Below are 16,049 nucleotides of genomic sequence, written 5' to 3'. Positions count from 1 at the left end.
GTCTCAAGGTAACCACAAAGAAAATTAAAAATCAATGCAGGGAACTGAAGATATTTGAAATATGAATATAAGAATTCATAATCAGAATCTATAAACATTTCCTACAAATCAATTAGGGAAAAAAAGGACAACATGAGAGCTAAACAGGAATGAAATTTAACAGCATATTACACAAGAATATATCTATATGGCCAATAAACACGTAAAAAGGGGTTTACCTCACTAGTATTGTAAGCGGGGAAATTCTAATAAAAATACAATAAAATGTCACTACACCCACCAGAATGACTAAACTTTAAAGGAACAACAATATAATCCTATAGAGCAAAGAGAATCTTCATACCCTGAAGGCAGAACTGTAAACTGGTATAACCACTTTAGAAAAACGTTTGGCATTATCCACTGAAGTCGAATATATTCGTATCTCGTAATCTAGCAAGATTGTAATTGAAATTGAAATTGTAATTTCACCCAAGAGGTATGTGCACACATGTATGTCAAAAGACAGGACCATGACTGTTCACAGCAACAGTGATGTGAGGGTTAATTCCAGCAGGTCTAGAATTAGCCTGAGTTGTTTTGCTAAAGTTCCTGCATTACAATGACCCCTGGTCAAGGCATGAAACCTACTGATTTATAGTGTTGCTTTGTAACCTTAAGTCTAAAGTTTTGGGGTGGTTTGTACCAGCTTATCAGCATTGTTTGTTGATAAGAGTGATATTGATGATTCACACCTGATTTGATTTTTTAAATTACATTATTGAATTTTCTCTTACTTAGAAAAGAACTTCATGTGTCTTGGATGCAAGGAAATCAATCACACTCATTCTTCTCAAATTATTCAGTGATAAATTATCCCCAGCTTTCTGAGGAGATGGTAGTGGAAGAGTGGATCACAAAAATAAAGAGGTCTTTTTCCTTCCTCCCATAGACAGAAAAAAATGTTATTTTTTCAATAACTAAGGAGGACTCTTCCTGGCACTTTAATCTGAGTGCCAATAATCTGAATGAGCCCACTGAGAACTCCTGTTTTATGTGATAGTGACCTACACTGTAAGACCTTGAGGACAAGCAGTCTGCAATGGAAAAAAATTTATTTGAAGGCTATGTCCTCAGCTCTATGACTTCTCTAGCCTTGGTGGAGAGTAGGCTTAGCCAGAGAGAAATATTTTTGGACAAGGGTGCTCAGAGCTGTAAAAATAGGTCCAGTGAACAGCACACTTGTCAAAGCCCCTGAGTACTCCAGCCACAGGGCCAAGGAAACATGCCAGGCAGAAGCTTGCTGGATTTCTCTATTTTTGCAAACATACCACCAGATTTGAAGCCCCTTCTCTGAAGTATAATTTGAGTGGAGAATTTGTGAGAATTACATCAACTGGTCCAGTGAGATGTTCCATGTGCCCCTATACTACAGGAGGGCTGCATTTCATCAACATTACATTCTCTCCGAGAAACAGCAAAGTTGTATGTACCATCTGCCAAACGCAAATTCTGACTTCTCGATCCCCAGAGTAAGTGTTTGGCCCAGAATAAGTACATGGAGTCACTGCTCCCCATGAGGCTGCTGCGCCCCGGAGGCTGCTGTGCCTTTGCATCCAGGCCTGCCCTTGGGTTCTCATGATTTGATCCAGGGAGGAAAAAAGTCATAAATCAGTTGCATCTCTCACAGCTGGCAAGTCTGGGTTTATGATTGTCTCTGATTGTGCAATGCTGTGAACTCTGCCATCAACACAAGCTGTCTTCACAAACTTCAACAATCAGAAAAAGGCATTCCGTTGAGACTTTCGACCACCACCACAGATAGCTGGTTTGTACTTAAAACAGTTAAGTTCATTGGCTGGCCTCTTTTTTTAACTTAGATTTTTATATTTTAAATAGCATTTCTAAAAAGCCAAGGAAATATGCCTCCATTTTTAAGCGAGCCTGTTAAATACACAATTTTTTTTTAAAATTCAGTAAGCATCTGGGTTTGGTAATGTAGAGAAAATAAATTCTCTCCCTGGACCCTCCACTCCCATCTCCCACAAATTCTGGAAAGGAGATGGGATAACTGGACATGTCAGTGGCATCAACCAACTCTTAGTTATATTTAAGAATCTCTGAAAGATGTTGCCAGGATGCACACTTTCTGAGTAGAGGAGAGAGCTGCAATTCCAAACTGCTCTCTCAGAAGATTAATATGGCAATGGTTATTAGGATGAGTGTTTCTTTCCTATTAGATTCTGCTGAAATGAACCAATTAAGATGTTTCCTCAACAATTCAGGTATCAATGCCTGGTCTAGGAATTACAAAGCAAAGAACAGGGGAAACAGCTCTCCTCGGAGGAAAGCCTCAGAGCCTTCTGCAGTATGGTGGACGCTCTGACAGCAACCCTGTCTTTGGAGTGCATGAAGTGGCTAGAAGATCAACAATGGCAATCACAGAGGGAGGAAACTCTTTGGGAAAGCTGGAGAGAACAAAGAAGTCTTGCCACGTGAATTTGAGTCTATTATGGGCAGAAAGATAGTAGCAGAGGATGGAGATGACCAGCAGGTGACTCTAACTTTGAATCTAGAGCTGAAGAGAGGTCAAGCTGATAACTGTTGATTCCAGATACCCACAAAAAAATGCCCCTGCCCATGGAAGCCATACTTCTCCCCACAAGACAGCAGAGGCCAAAGGTGCAGGTAGAACTGTGGTCACTGCAGCCACAGGGATCTCCAGCAAGCAGAGCAGTAGTTGAGAGACCCGAGTTCCAGCCCCTGCTCTGCCTCTGACCCTTAACCCCAAGTGCCATCTCTGCAGGGATGAATATCATAATGGTCATATGAAATGACAGAGACATTAAAGTACTTGGAACAGAAAAAAAATGTCACATCTGTAGAGTGTTTTTTAAGTGCCAGGCTCTGTTGCAAATGCTTTATGACTATGAACTTACTGTAATACCCAAATACAAGTGAACAAAGCACTAAGATTATCTCTCTCAACAGCCCACACAATTAGTCTTAAAATCTTTAGAATTGTTTGAACTCTCCAGAGCTCCCTATCATATCTTCAAAGACAGTTAAGAGAATCTAAAATAAGAGAAGTCATCACCAGATTAGACCTGATGGATCTACATAAAAGCAGCTAACATTTACTGAACAGTTACCATTGAAAACACTAGTACAGTCTAAGCACTTAGCTCATAGAACTCTCAGAACACTGAGACAAGTATCATTATTCGTAGATAAGGGAAGAAGCAGAGAGGGGTTAAGAGACTCGCCCAAGATTCCCACAGCCAGGAGACGAAGGGCTGGGATCCAAACTCCAGCAGGCACCTCACAGCCTGCTCACTTCCAAGCATTAGACCACCACTGAGCGGAAACTATCACACAGTCAGCATAACCTAGAGGGAGATATAGAACAGAAAGCAGCAGCATTATCTTCCTGTGGTCCCAGGAGAGCTAGGCAGTGAGGTATGTGCCTAAGGCAGATATGGGGAGAAGAGAGAAGGAGGAGGAAAGGAAATGAGAAACTCAAGAAAGGGGCAGATAACAGTGAGGTGGATCTAGGACACGGCAGAGAAAACCCAAAACCTGACTGAGGTACCATTTCTGCTCTACAATATCCAAACATATTCTACGGTGTTCATTTTTCTGCCTGTCAGCCCTACCTCTTCTACAGTATCTCCACACCCCAAGTCCAAAGACTAACATGCTGACAGAAGCTGATTTTACTGTCCCAGTACATCATGGATATCAGAGAACAGCCCAGTAAAGAAATGAGCAACAACACAGTAAATGAGGGAAGAATTTCATGACAAACACACACCCCATACCCTTGAGGACAAAGTTAACACCTGGGAATACAACTATTCCCTCAGGCTTCCCTGGTGGCTCAGTGGTTGAGAATCTGCCTGCTAAGGCAGGGGACACGGGTTCGAGCCCTGGTCTGGGAAGATCCCACATGCCGCGGAGCACCTAGGCCCGTGAGCCACTACTACTGAGCCTGCGCGTCTGGAGCCTGTGCTCCGCAACAAGAGAGGCCACGACAGTGAGAGGCCCGCCCACTGCGATAAAGAGTGGCTCCCGCTTGCCGCAACTAGAGAAAGCCCTCGCACAGAAACGGAGACCCAACACAGCCAAAAAAAAAAAAAAAAAAAAACTATTCCCTACATGGGACTTCCCTTGTGGCGCAGTGGTTAAGAATCCGCCTGCCAATTCAGGGGACACAGGTTCGACCCCTGGTCCCTGAAGATCCCACATGCTGTGGAGCAACTAAGCTCGTGCACCATAACTACTGAGCCTGAGCTCTAGAGTCCGCAAGCCACAACTACTGAAGCCCAGACGCCTAGAGCCTGTGCTCGTCAACAAGAGAAGCCCCTGCTCGCCGCAACTAGAGAAAGCCTGCGTGCTGCAACTAGAGAAAGCCTGCACGCAGCAATGAAGACCCAACGCAGCCAAAAATAAAAGAAACAAAACAAAACAAAACAAAACAAAAAACAACTATTCCCTCCACAAAGAACTTTGAGTCAAAATGAGAGCTTACAGCCAGGTGACTGTGCCAGCCTCCTGTGCTCCTAAAACTTCTCCTAGGCCACTGCACTGTTTTCAAACAAACGTCAACAGAGGCATACTCACTGTAGCGACAGAAAAGAATAAAGCTGAACAACACAAAGCAACTCTGATCATTCTTCTGCTCAGCATCAGAAAGTTCAGAGTTGGGGACAGGAAAAAGGAGATGGGCAAACAAATGCAGAGGCTGGGGAGAAGACTTCCAATCCACTTGAGTCCTCATCAAGCATCGCAGAGTACTACAAATGTCAGGGAAACGTGTACTTGTAGTTTAGAATACCCCTCCCCTTGTTTTAATAGACTAAGGAGCTCTCCCCAGAAAAATGTGCACTTTTTGCTCTTTAAGAGGAACAAAAAAAAAGCTTTGGGTGTGAACTCAGCTCCAACCTCCTTCAAGATGCAAACTCTCACTTCCTCAAAGAAGTGTAGTGCACTAAAAGGAAGGTTGTACCAGAGAGGCAAGAAATCCAGCCCCTAAAATGCCATTCCCAGAAAGCCCACTGGTTTCTCACTAGTAAATTAACAAAAGCTATAAGCTCTCTGGGCTCCTCATATGAAAAAAAGGCTATGCAGGAAGCAAAGCTTTGACTCATTCTATAAATTGAAGACATGCACAGCTAATAACTTTCTTCTTTTTTTCCCTTTACAAAGCAAAAAGCAACCTGTCCCCCACTCAAGGGTCAATTACTGCTGGAAGCTTCTTTGCTAGCCTAAGTATCCAGCTGAAGATAAACTGGCAACCAGACCCAAGTCAGAATAATGGGCAAACACACAAAACAAGTTAACCTTACTTAAATATTAACCCACAGTTTCTGTTTTTTTGTTTTTAATTTAAAACAAGCAAAAGTAATGACAGGCGAAGTAGATACTCTTAGAGAATACAAATATACAAATGGCCTGTGCTCTGATCAACTATGTACAATTAAACACAGACCTCACTCGTCTTAAATTGCTTAATTGCTTGAGAAATGTGTCAGGCTCCCACAAAATCTACTCAGTTGTTTTTTTTTTTATCCTACTCAGCATGAACTGGAACATATGGCAAAAATGATAAATTTTTTTAAGAAATTAAAAATGTAAACAGAACTACACCTTGATTAAAATTAAAACTACTTCATGGGACTTCCCTGGTGGTGCAGTGGTTAAGAATCCACCTTCCAGTGCAGGGGACACGGGTCTGATCCCTGGTCAGGGAACTAGATCCCACATGCATGCCACAACTAAGGAGCCCGTGAGCTGCAACTAAGGAACCTGCTGGCTGCAACTAAGGAGCACATGTACCACAACTAAGGAGCCCACGAGCCACAACTAAGGAGCCCGCCTGCCACAACTAAGACCTGGTGCCACCAAAAATTATTTTTTTTTAATTAAAAAAAAAAACCACCTCAGAAAGAGTTCTGGAGAGTGAAGCTAAATGTGAATTCGTAGCATAAACTCAGATGTTAGTTTGTGCTTGTGTTTTTAAAGCTTTACTGAGGAGGATAAAAAGTGCCTTTCCTCTTTTCAGAGGTCCCTGAACAAACTGCAGTCAACAACTGGCATTTGCCTTCAAGACTAAGCAAGACAGAACAGAATCACAACCAGTGCTCTCCATCTTAACATTACAGGCCTACCACAGCAGCAAGGATCAGAGATGGGCGTGGCACGAGGGGACAATGACAAAAGGACAAGGGTAACACCATGATGGTCATAACCCTGAAGGCAGCTAACATTCTGTGAGCTCTTACTAGATGCCACTGCGCTAAGTGCTTGACGTGTGCTACTTCATTCAATCCTCTCCATACTCCTAGGAGGCTAGTCCTACCTCAGAGATTAGTAAAGCAAGACACAGAAGTAACTTTTCCATGTTAGCACAGAGCCAGCATAGACCATCCCAATTCCCCACAGTGAACTGGATCCAATCTACAGTCAAACCACACCAGCTAATAGCTGTGGCACTAAATAAGCAAAACAGATTTACCCTGTGACAAAAGCTGTAGGTCAAGGAGCATGAAGAATGAGGCAATACTGCCTCGAACAGCATGCTGCAGGATAGAGTGCAAAAATGGATCAGCTAAACGGCCGAAACCAACCAACTGGCTGAAAGTGGCACACAGAGATATAATGCAGGAAAGTGCGGTTCCCCTCCACAGGATTAAAGCTGTCACCTACAGTGACTGAGGCTCTTTTAAACCTTGTTATGTAAGGACAGAACTACGGTTCCCTAGGATTGTCCACTATTTAAATCTTTGGTCCTTATCAAATTGTCATTCTTGAATGACAATTCCATTATATTTCCAACGTGTGGGATAAATAGCTTTCTTTTTTACCCCTTAGGTTTCAAAAGGCACGCCGCCCTGGTCCAACTCCTCAAGGATTTGATCCACAAGTCCCATCATTGCCAATCTCCTCCCTCCTTCCTCAGATGAAAGCTCCAACACCATACCCATAATTTTAGGTGTTACGTATGTGACTTTTTGTGCAACATAACACTTTTTTGGCCAGTAGTGGATACGGTACTCCAAGAACTGAGCAACCTGAATTTGTACAAAAGCTGAAGTGATGCTTTCTACTTAGTTTCTAATCCTCTTCCACTGATGTCTTCAAGGGACCATCAACAATAGTTTCTGGACCCATTTCCTATATTGTTATTGGGGGCTTAAGGCCCTAATATCTTGTCGCTAAGATGTTGTTTAGATGTTTTTAAACAAATACATTATTTTATACCCTGCCCACAACAAATCTCATTCTCACAGCATAGGGAGATTTGGGTGGAGCAGGGAGATACAAATGCACTCAACCTAAACTTTAATTATCACGTAGTATAATAAACTTTCATGTTAAAGGGACTTACTCCTCCCATCTCACGCATAATAAAGAGTATGGGGACACCATAACCCAGCAGCCAGGGCATGTACACAATAAAAAGGGAAATATTATGTCCAAAAACATGATCTGAGAAGAAATGGGAGTCAGAAGGATAAAACATCAATGAAATACAGATTTTAGAAGAAAATGCAATCAAATTAATATGTTGCAAAAAAAAACTTGCAGTCTGGGAAGTTTTAAGATATATAATAAAGAAAAGATTTTTCTACAAAGCAAGCATAGAAGCACGGACTTGGCTGGAAACAGACACCACAAAAATTAAATTCCTTCATGATCATAGCCACTGAACTTGAGTTCTCCCCTAAGAAAACTTAGATAAATGCCTCCCCCGTCCAACAGTACAAGTAACAAAGGGCCGACATGCTAAGAATATAATCAGCTAGGCTATGAAAATCACGGTTCCCCAATACGAGCTGGAATGTAACCGCTAAAACTCAATCAGTAAAAACACAAGGATCACAGGACCTAGGTAACAACTGCACAACTGACCCAGAATCACAGCTTAGTTGGAACCGGGCAGAGTCCTGAAGATGCACACTGAGATTAGCGACTCCTTCAGAGCCCTCAACCGCTCTGCCTCCCCCTCCTACTCTACCCAGCGCCAGAGGGCACTAGGTCAAAGACTTCTGGCGCAGCACTAGCGTGGAGTCCCAGGGCCTCACAAGCGCCGATTAGGTAACGTTACCAAATGCTACAAAAGTGCTGACTACTATTATTCTTTGTAACTCCGCAAGCAAACACTGGGAGAGGAGAGAAGACCATTTAGAGAGCAGAAAACTGCTCTGACAACGACTGCAGAATTATAAAAAATACAATTAAAACTGATCGCAGTGCGGGTCTCTGGAAGCCAACCCCCGGAAACTGAGTCTCGGCCCAAGAACACTAGATCTTCGGGGGACTGCAGACTAACAGGCCCAGACATTTCAACTACACGGGGGAGGGTCGGGGTGGAAATTCCCCGGGGCTCGCGTGAACGCTGGCCTCCGGGCCGGACAACCCCCGCCGGGTCGCGGCCCGCCAGCGCTTTCCTGTCAGGGCGGGCAGCAAAGCGAGTGGGGAGCGCTGCCCGAGGACTGCCCACCTGGGCGATGCCGGCGCCCATCAGCCCGCCGCCGATGACCGTCACGTGCTTGACGAGGATTTTCTTCGCTGAGGCCGCGGCGGTGGACGAGGAGGACATGGAACGCACGAACTGCCTGGTTACGAAAGCCATGGTGCAGACGGCGAAGGCGGCGACAGCGACAAGACCTGGCAGAGAAGACACCCGCACGCGACACAGACAGAGCAGCGAGCAGACGTCTGGGGGCGGAAACCCAAGAGCCCCACCGCCCGCGCGCCCTGGGCGACGCCGTGACGTCTTCGACGGCGGGGCGGAGCCTCGAGGCCCGCTTTCCCCATTGGCGGAGGCCGTAGGGACGGCGTTCGAACGTCCGAGCGCGGCGTCCAAGCCCACGTGGACTGGGGCGGGCCGCAGCCCTCTGCAGAGCCGGTAGACCCAGGCCGTCGCCGCAGCCGGTCGTGTGTGGATGAGCGGTTAGCGCTCCGGTACCGGACCCAGTGCAAGCCTTTCCTCGCAAAAGCCACGGGCCCCTTGTAAGGGGAAGTCCGTGGTGTTGCCTTGTTAACTCCTCGCTTTTGATCCTTGTGCATAACTCGGCGCCGAATATATACGTGTTATTTGGCTGTGGCGATGAGGGAGCCCAAAATGAGCACCTTCCGTTCGTGTCACCAAAAACCAAGTCTAGGGATTATTTTAACCCGGTGCATATTTTTCCTGCTAAAAACGGAAGGAAACAAACTGCTCACACCCAAAGCAAATGTCTATAGTGACCCGTGGGTTCTAATGCAAAAATCAGGCCCACTAAGGGAAACAGAGTTTTAACCTTTAATTGCCCACTTCGACATTACATGTTTATTAATGCAGGGAACGTGTGGACAATTTAAAGTCAAAGAGGAACCTTTGTGGAGTAACCGGTAATAATAGAAAGGCCAATCCTCTCCCTCGTGTAAATAATTTCTAGTTACTTACTTAGTACCTTGGTAATATAGAATTTTTATTATTTATTTTAAAATATGTAATAAGGACCCACAGACTAACCATCCAAAGTCCGCCTCCTATTGCAAGTAACTTACATAGTGAATCCCGTGTTCACCGTTACTTTGCTTAGATCTCATTTTTGTTTCTAATTCTGTAAAAGTGTGGGAGAAGTGCTGGTGTTGAGCACTCTTTAAGGCTTGCGACGTTTCTAAGGAGATCGTTACTGGCTGAAGACACTGTCACATCCAAATAATTAAAGTCCATTAAGTGCTAGAATGTAGCAAATGCAAAAACCAATAGGACTAGAATTGGAATAGGAAGATTACACGGAGAACCTAGTAACTTGAACAAATGAGTTAATTTATGAAGAAAAGAGGCTTCTAGGCACAGGAAGCAGCACATGCAAGGTAGAAACGTAAAAAAATATTGCCACAGGAAAAGGGTGAGGAATTAGGTATTGTTAGAGGTGAAGCTAGGATAGTAGATTAGGAAGATGCACAGATGATTCTTTCCGTGGATTTTAACTTTTCATTCTCATTTAAAAGTTGTGTTTAATGCAAGGCCAAACGTATTCTGATTATAGTGTCATCACAATATGTATTTTTTTAATGTGTGTAATGTAAAACATAACGCCTGAGTATTTGGTATGTTTTCAGATCTCTGATTTGTTTTCCTCAGAAAAGAAAGAATAACCACTGCAGTATTTTTTAGCAATTCTCAGATCTGAGGCCATCTGTATTATGTAAAGGTGTGATGTGAAGAAAGGAGCACTGGGGTGAGAGTCAGGAGTCCTGTCTCAGTCACTGGTGTGCAGTATGATGGTCTGCAGACAACCTCCCTGGGCTCCAGGGTCCTTGTCTTTCAAAAGAAAGGGCTGGGAAGGGTAAGCTGGGACGAAGTGAGAGAGTGGCATGGACATATATACACTACCAAATGTAAAACAGATAGCTAGTGGGAAGCAGCCGCATAACACAGGGAGATCAGCTCCGTGCTTTGTGTCCACCTAGAGGGGTGAGGATAGGGAGAGTGGGAGGGAGACGCAAGAGGGAGGAGATATGGGGATGTATGTATACATATAGCTGATTCACTTTGTTATACAGCAGAAACTAACACACCATTGTAAAGCAATTATACTCCAATAAAGATGTTTAAAAGAAAAAAAAAGAAAGGGCTGGACAGGTACCTTTCCAGCTGTTTCATACTGAGAGTCTAACCCTCATTTACACTCTTCTGAACCAGGAAGGCCACCCTGGCCTCTATTCCTGCCCAGTCCTGATCAGATGACAGTTACAATAGAATCATTCTTCTTTTGCCAGAACTGTAAGTCTTTTCCCAAGTATGGCCTTGAACTTTCAGGCACCCAGTAACAATTTCTGTGGTCCCCGACTTGCACCTTCACCCTGTTCTTGGAAAGGTGCTTTGTTTCTCTCTGCAGAAGGAGTGGTGCACTGGGAAGCATGACACTGGTCACTGACCAACTCAAAAACAGCAAAGGAAACCCTTTTTTACAGGTAAGGAAACGGAGACCCAGAGAAGTTCAGAAACTTAGCCAAGGTCACACAGCTAATGAATAGCATAGGCAGAATTCAAACTCAGGACAGTCTGTTTTCAGGGCTCATGTTCTTGGCCACTATGCTGTTTTGCTTCTCTTCATAGCAACCCTAAGGTTACCACTGCTATCTTCCTCTAAAGGTGAAGAAACTGAGGCTCTGAGCGATTAAGTCATTTATTAAATGTAACTCACCCAATAACTGACCAAGCTCACATTTGAATCCATTCTGACCTCAAGGCTCCCATTCCTTTCATAATTTCATACTCTTTAGAAAGTGCTGCTGTTGCTAGAGGGAAAAAAAAAAAATTGGGGAGTGGTCTCCAGTAAACATACATGTCTAGATTTGGAGCTTTAACTGTCCTACTAAGGTTATCATTAAGGTTAAGCAGATAAATGTATTTAGACATTCCTACCAGTAAGCCCCAGAACTGTAAGTTTCACACAGTGAGTCCCAATATTTACACCTGAAGACTTTATAGAACCATGTGTTTTATTCCTTCCTGATTTCTAGCATGTGGACTCATGCTTCTCAAACACAAACATCCATTTATAATTGTCTACTGATCACCTCTATTTGGAAATCCCTCAGCTACTTCAAATGTAACTTATCAAAATCTGAACCTATTATTTCTCACTTCCCACAATACCTTTCACCTCCTCTCGCATTGTCAGTTCACGATGACACACAACCAAGGGCGTTTTCCTTCCCCCTCACCACCATATCCCCATTCAGTTGGTCAGATGTCATTGATTCCACCTTAGGAGCATACAGGCTTCCTCCCTCATTTCCCCCTCTTATCTCTATCCCTATTTATCGGCATTTTATCCAAGCCCTTGTCTCCTGTGTAGAGACTGGGCCCATTCCTGAAGTGCCTTACTGTAACTAATGTCTCTTTGACCCAGTTCATACTTCACATTCTTCTCAGACTGATTTCTCAAGTTATAAACTGGGTCACTGCACTCTCCTTTTAAAAATTTTGTTCACAGGATAAAGACCAAACTTCTAAGTCCTGGTGCCAACTTTAAACTCACCTATTTCCTTCTACTCCTTCTCAAGTACCTTAAATCCTAGCCACAAAGAACCAAGTTGATTTCTTAACTTATAAATTAGAAATTATCTTTTATAAAGATCCTAGGGCTTCCCTGGTGGCACAGTGGTTAAGAATCTGCCTGCCAATGCAGGGGACACGGGTTCGAGCCCTGGTCTGGGAGGATCCCACATGCCGCGGAGCGACCAAGCCCGTGAGCCACAACTACTGAGCCTTCGCGTCTGGAGCCTGTGCTCCGCAACGGGAGAGGCCGCGACGGTGAGAGGCCCGCGCACCACGAATGAAGAGTGGCCCCTGCTCGCTGCAACTGGAGAAAGCCCTCGCACAGAAACGAAGACCCAACACAGCAAAAAATATATATAAATTAATTAATTAAAAAAAAAAAAAAAAGATCCTAGTATTTATAAATTAGTTGAAGGCTAAAATATATTTTGACTAACTGTAATTCTCAGACATTTTCAGAGCCAGGTATTTATCTATTTATTATTTTTTTATTGAAGTATAGTTGATTTACAGCGTTGTGTTAATTACTGCTATACAGCGAAGTGATTCAGTTATACATATATATATATATATATATATATATACACACATTTTTTTTAAAATATTCTTTTCCATGATGGTTTATCATAGGATACTGAATATAGCTCCTGTGCTATACAGTAGGACCTTGTTGTTTATGCATTCCGTATATAATAGCTCACATCTGCTCACCCCAACCTCCCACTCCATCCCTCCCCCAACCCCCTTCCCCTTGGCAACCACCAGTCGGTTCTCTATGTCCGTGAATCTGTTTTGTAGATAGGTTCATTTGTGCCATATTTCAGATTCCACATATAAGTGATATCATATGGTATTTGTCTTTCTCTTTTCTGACTTACTTCACTTAGTATGATCATCTCTAGTTGCATCCATGTTGCTGCATGACATTATTTCGTTCTTTTTATGGCTGAGTAGTATTCCACTGTATATATGTACCACATCTTCTTTATCCATTCATCTGTCGATGGACATTTAGGTTGTCTCCATGTCTTACAGAGCCAGGTATTTAAAGAAAGCTGATAGTGACTCCTTGTGTTAGTTTTCAAAGTAAAATCATTGATTTTGGAAATAGCAAGTTCTTCATTGCTCTATGTGAGCAAGAAACATCACTCTAGATGCTGGAAAAATCAGGGGTGACTAGAATGTAGTCTTTGCCCTTCAAGGGCTCATAATGTAGTAGGAGAAATAAATATGGAACAAAATGTTGTGCTTTCCAGAATGGAATGCAAGGGGCTGTGGGAGGTGGTTAGTGAGGGGGGCAGGGGGAAGCAAGGGTAAGACTAGCATTTAATGAATGCTTAATTTGCCATGCTCTGTGCTAAGCATGTAATATGTAACTTCTCATCCACTCCCATCAGTCTGATGTCACTATTTTTATTCTTTTTGCATATGGGAAAACTGGAAGCTTAGAGAGGAAAATAACTTGCCTGAGGTGTGATAGGCGGGAAGAAGAGAGGCAGGTCTTGAGCCCCAGTTTACCTGAGTGCAAAGTTGTTGCTCATAACCAGTGTCCTAACCTACTTCATCATGATGGATATATTACAGCAGAGAAGTGAGGATGATTAGAAGGTTTTCGGGCAGAGAAAGTGTTTTGAGGACATTCCAGACAGAGAGAAAAATGTATATGTAGTCTGTGAAGGAACCGAGAATAGAGAGTGGTCTGGAAATACATTAACATAGGATAACAAGAGCACAGGGTACTTTTGGGTGAATGAAGATGAGACTGCAAAGGTAGGCAGGGGCCAGATGAGGGTGGACCTTTTTATGAGAATCATGATCTCAATCATATTTAATTTTTTTCAATTTATTTAGAATTGCACATATAGAAAAATTGTAAAAATAGTACAAAGGAACCCATATTATCTCTTACCTATATTTACCTATTGCTAACATTGTATCACATTTGCTTTATCTTATCAATTGTCTAGATCTATTTATCTATAATAGATAAGGCAGATATTATATACATTATGAATAATCTCAACCATCTGAGAGTAAGTTACACACATCACGGTCCTTTATGATATTTCGATGCATATTTCCTAGGAATAGGGTGATTCTCTGACATAACGATAGTAATCAACTTTAATAAATTTAACATTGATACAACATTTCTATCCAACTGATCGCCTGTATTCCAACTTAGTTAATTGACCTAATAATGTCCTTTATAGTTTTTTTTTTTTTTCCTTCTAGTACTAAATCCAGTCTAGAGTCAGGTATGGCATTTAGTTGCCATCTCTCTCTGTCTCTCTCTCTCCCTTTTTAAAATAACAGCTTTACTGAGGTTTTAGTTAATTTGTTTTTATTTTTATCTTTAGGCACCGGCTTTTTCATGAACATTAGTTTGTATACAAGGAAACCATATAAAGGACTTAAATATCCTTAGAAGATATCTTTCAAAACTACAATAATTGACAATTCACTACATGCCTTTGCATACCAGATGGGAAGAGGGTTGCTAAACAAGCTCAGATTGAAAAAAAAAAATACAATGAGGACAAATGCTGCCGAGCAGAGTACTATGGGAGAAAAGAGTTTTCACTGGTGGAATTTCCCTCTTTAGTGTCATGTTTTAGAATTAGAAATGCCAAATTGGTAGATTCCTTGTGGAAAATTTTCTTTTAAATGAGGCACAACCTAAAGAAAGAAAACTCTGAGTTGTAAACCTGACTAAGAAGGAACTATAAGATATAGGTCATTTAGTAGCATTCTTATCAGTTGTTCCATTAGTAATTTAATTGTAAACATGTTTGAGAAAAATAGCTTAACCATGTTCTTCTGGTCTGTTTGATTTGACATTCTGAAATATTTTCTTAGGCTATTTTGTCAATATATTTGTACCCCTTGTCAATATTTCTTTGAAATGTAACTACAACTAGAGATTAGCCATCCTTGCAAGTCATATTCTACAGTATGAATACGTTCATGTGATATGTCTAATATTTGCTTCACCATAAATCAGTGCAGAATGGGGCTAGTGGGAAGTAGGATAATGTAGAAGAAACAAGATTTGCCCATAACTTCTGTTATGTGTTTCAAAATGTCCGTAACTTTTTTACGCTTAGAAAATATCAAATGTTTCAGAGACACATACAGATGTATTATTTTTACTTTTTAGACCTTTTCGGATTAACTTGGATTAATTTGGGAAATTCATCCTTTTGGGATTAACTTGGAAAAAGAAGTTAATTGGAGAAAAGATGTTACTTTAGTTTTCTAAGTAATTAACCAACTGTCCTAGCACTTTTTAAAATATATTATTCCTGTTCTTTCATAATGTGATGCCACTTTTATACACTAGAGGATATGCTATTTTGTTTCATTGATTCGTCTGAATATCCCAGTGTTACTACAAAACTGTTTAGTGATACATTACTTTAAAAGACAGTATCCACAAATTTCGACAAGAGTACCAAGACCATTCAATGGGAAAAAGACAGTCTTTTCAACAAACAGTGTTGGGAAAATTGTTATCCACATGCACAGAAGTACAGTTAGACCCTTACCTTACACCATATACAACAATTAATTCAAAATGGATCAGAGACCTACACATAAAAGCTAAGACTATAAAACTCTTAGAAGAGAACAGGGAAAAAGCTTCATGACATTGGATTTGGCAATAATTTCTTGGATATGACAACAAAGACACAGGCAACAAAAGAAAAAATAAAACAAATTGGACTTCATCAAAATTGAAAACTTGTGCAACAAAGGGCACCTCTGGCCAGAGGTGGAAGAAATGGTGGAAACTGAGGATTTAAATAAACAGGGTAACTGTAGATAGTGAGGAGGGCTCTGAAGGAAATAAGCTGGGTGATGAATCAGGGCATATTTTAGTCCATTTAGGCTGTTATAACAAAAATACCATAGACTGAGTATCTTACAAATAACAGAAGTTTACTACTCACAGGTCTGGAGACTAGAAGTCCAAAATCAAGGCATCCGCAGATTCAGTGTC

The 16,049-nt window shown here is 41.9% G+C and overlaps 1 protein-coding gene across 2 annotated transcripts in view; it reads right to left on the bottom strand.

Annotated features, from left to right (window-relative positions):
* Positions 1 to 8,739, bottom strand: part of HADH (hydroxyacyl-CoA dehydrogenase) — a 48,590-nt gene extending 39,851 nt beyond the window's left edge. For both annotated transcript variants that reach the window (XM_068543285.1, XM_068543286.1), the window contains exon 1: positions 8,486 to 8,739. In XM_068543285.1, the coding sequence (XP_068399386.1) occupies positions 8,486 to 8,617 (132 nt within the window). In that variant the 5' untranslated portion in view covers positions 8,618 to 8,739. The remainder of the gene's footprint in view (positions 1 to 8,485) is intronic.
* Between the last annotated feature and the right edge of the window lie 7,310 nt (positions 8,740 to 16,049).

The sequence above is a fragment of the Eschrichtius robustus genome, chromosome 4, assembly GCF_028021215.1.
Source record: "Eschrichtius robustus isolate mEscRob2 chromosome 4, mEscRob2.pri, whole genome shotgun sequence".
NCBI classification, from domain to species: Eukaryota; Metazoa; Chordata; class Mammalia; order Artiodactyla; family Eschrichtiidae; genus Eschrichtius; species Eschrichtius robustus.
Note: the sequence above shows the minus strand (reverse complement) of the source record. Positions and strands in the feature narration are given on the sequence as shown.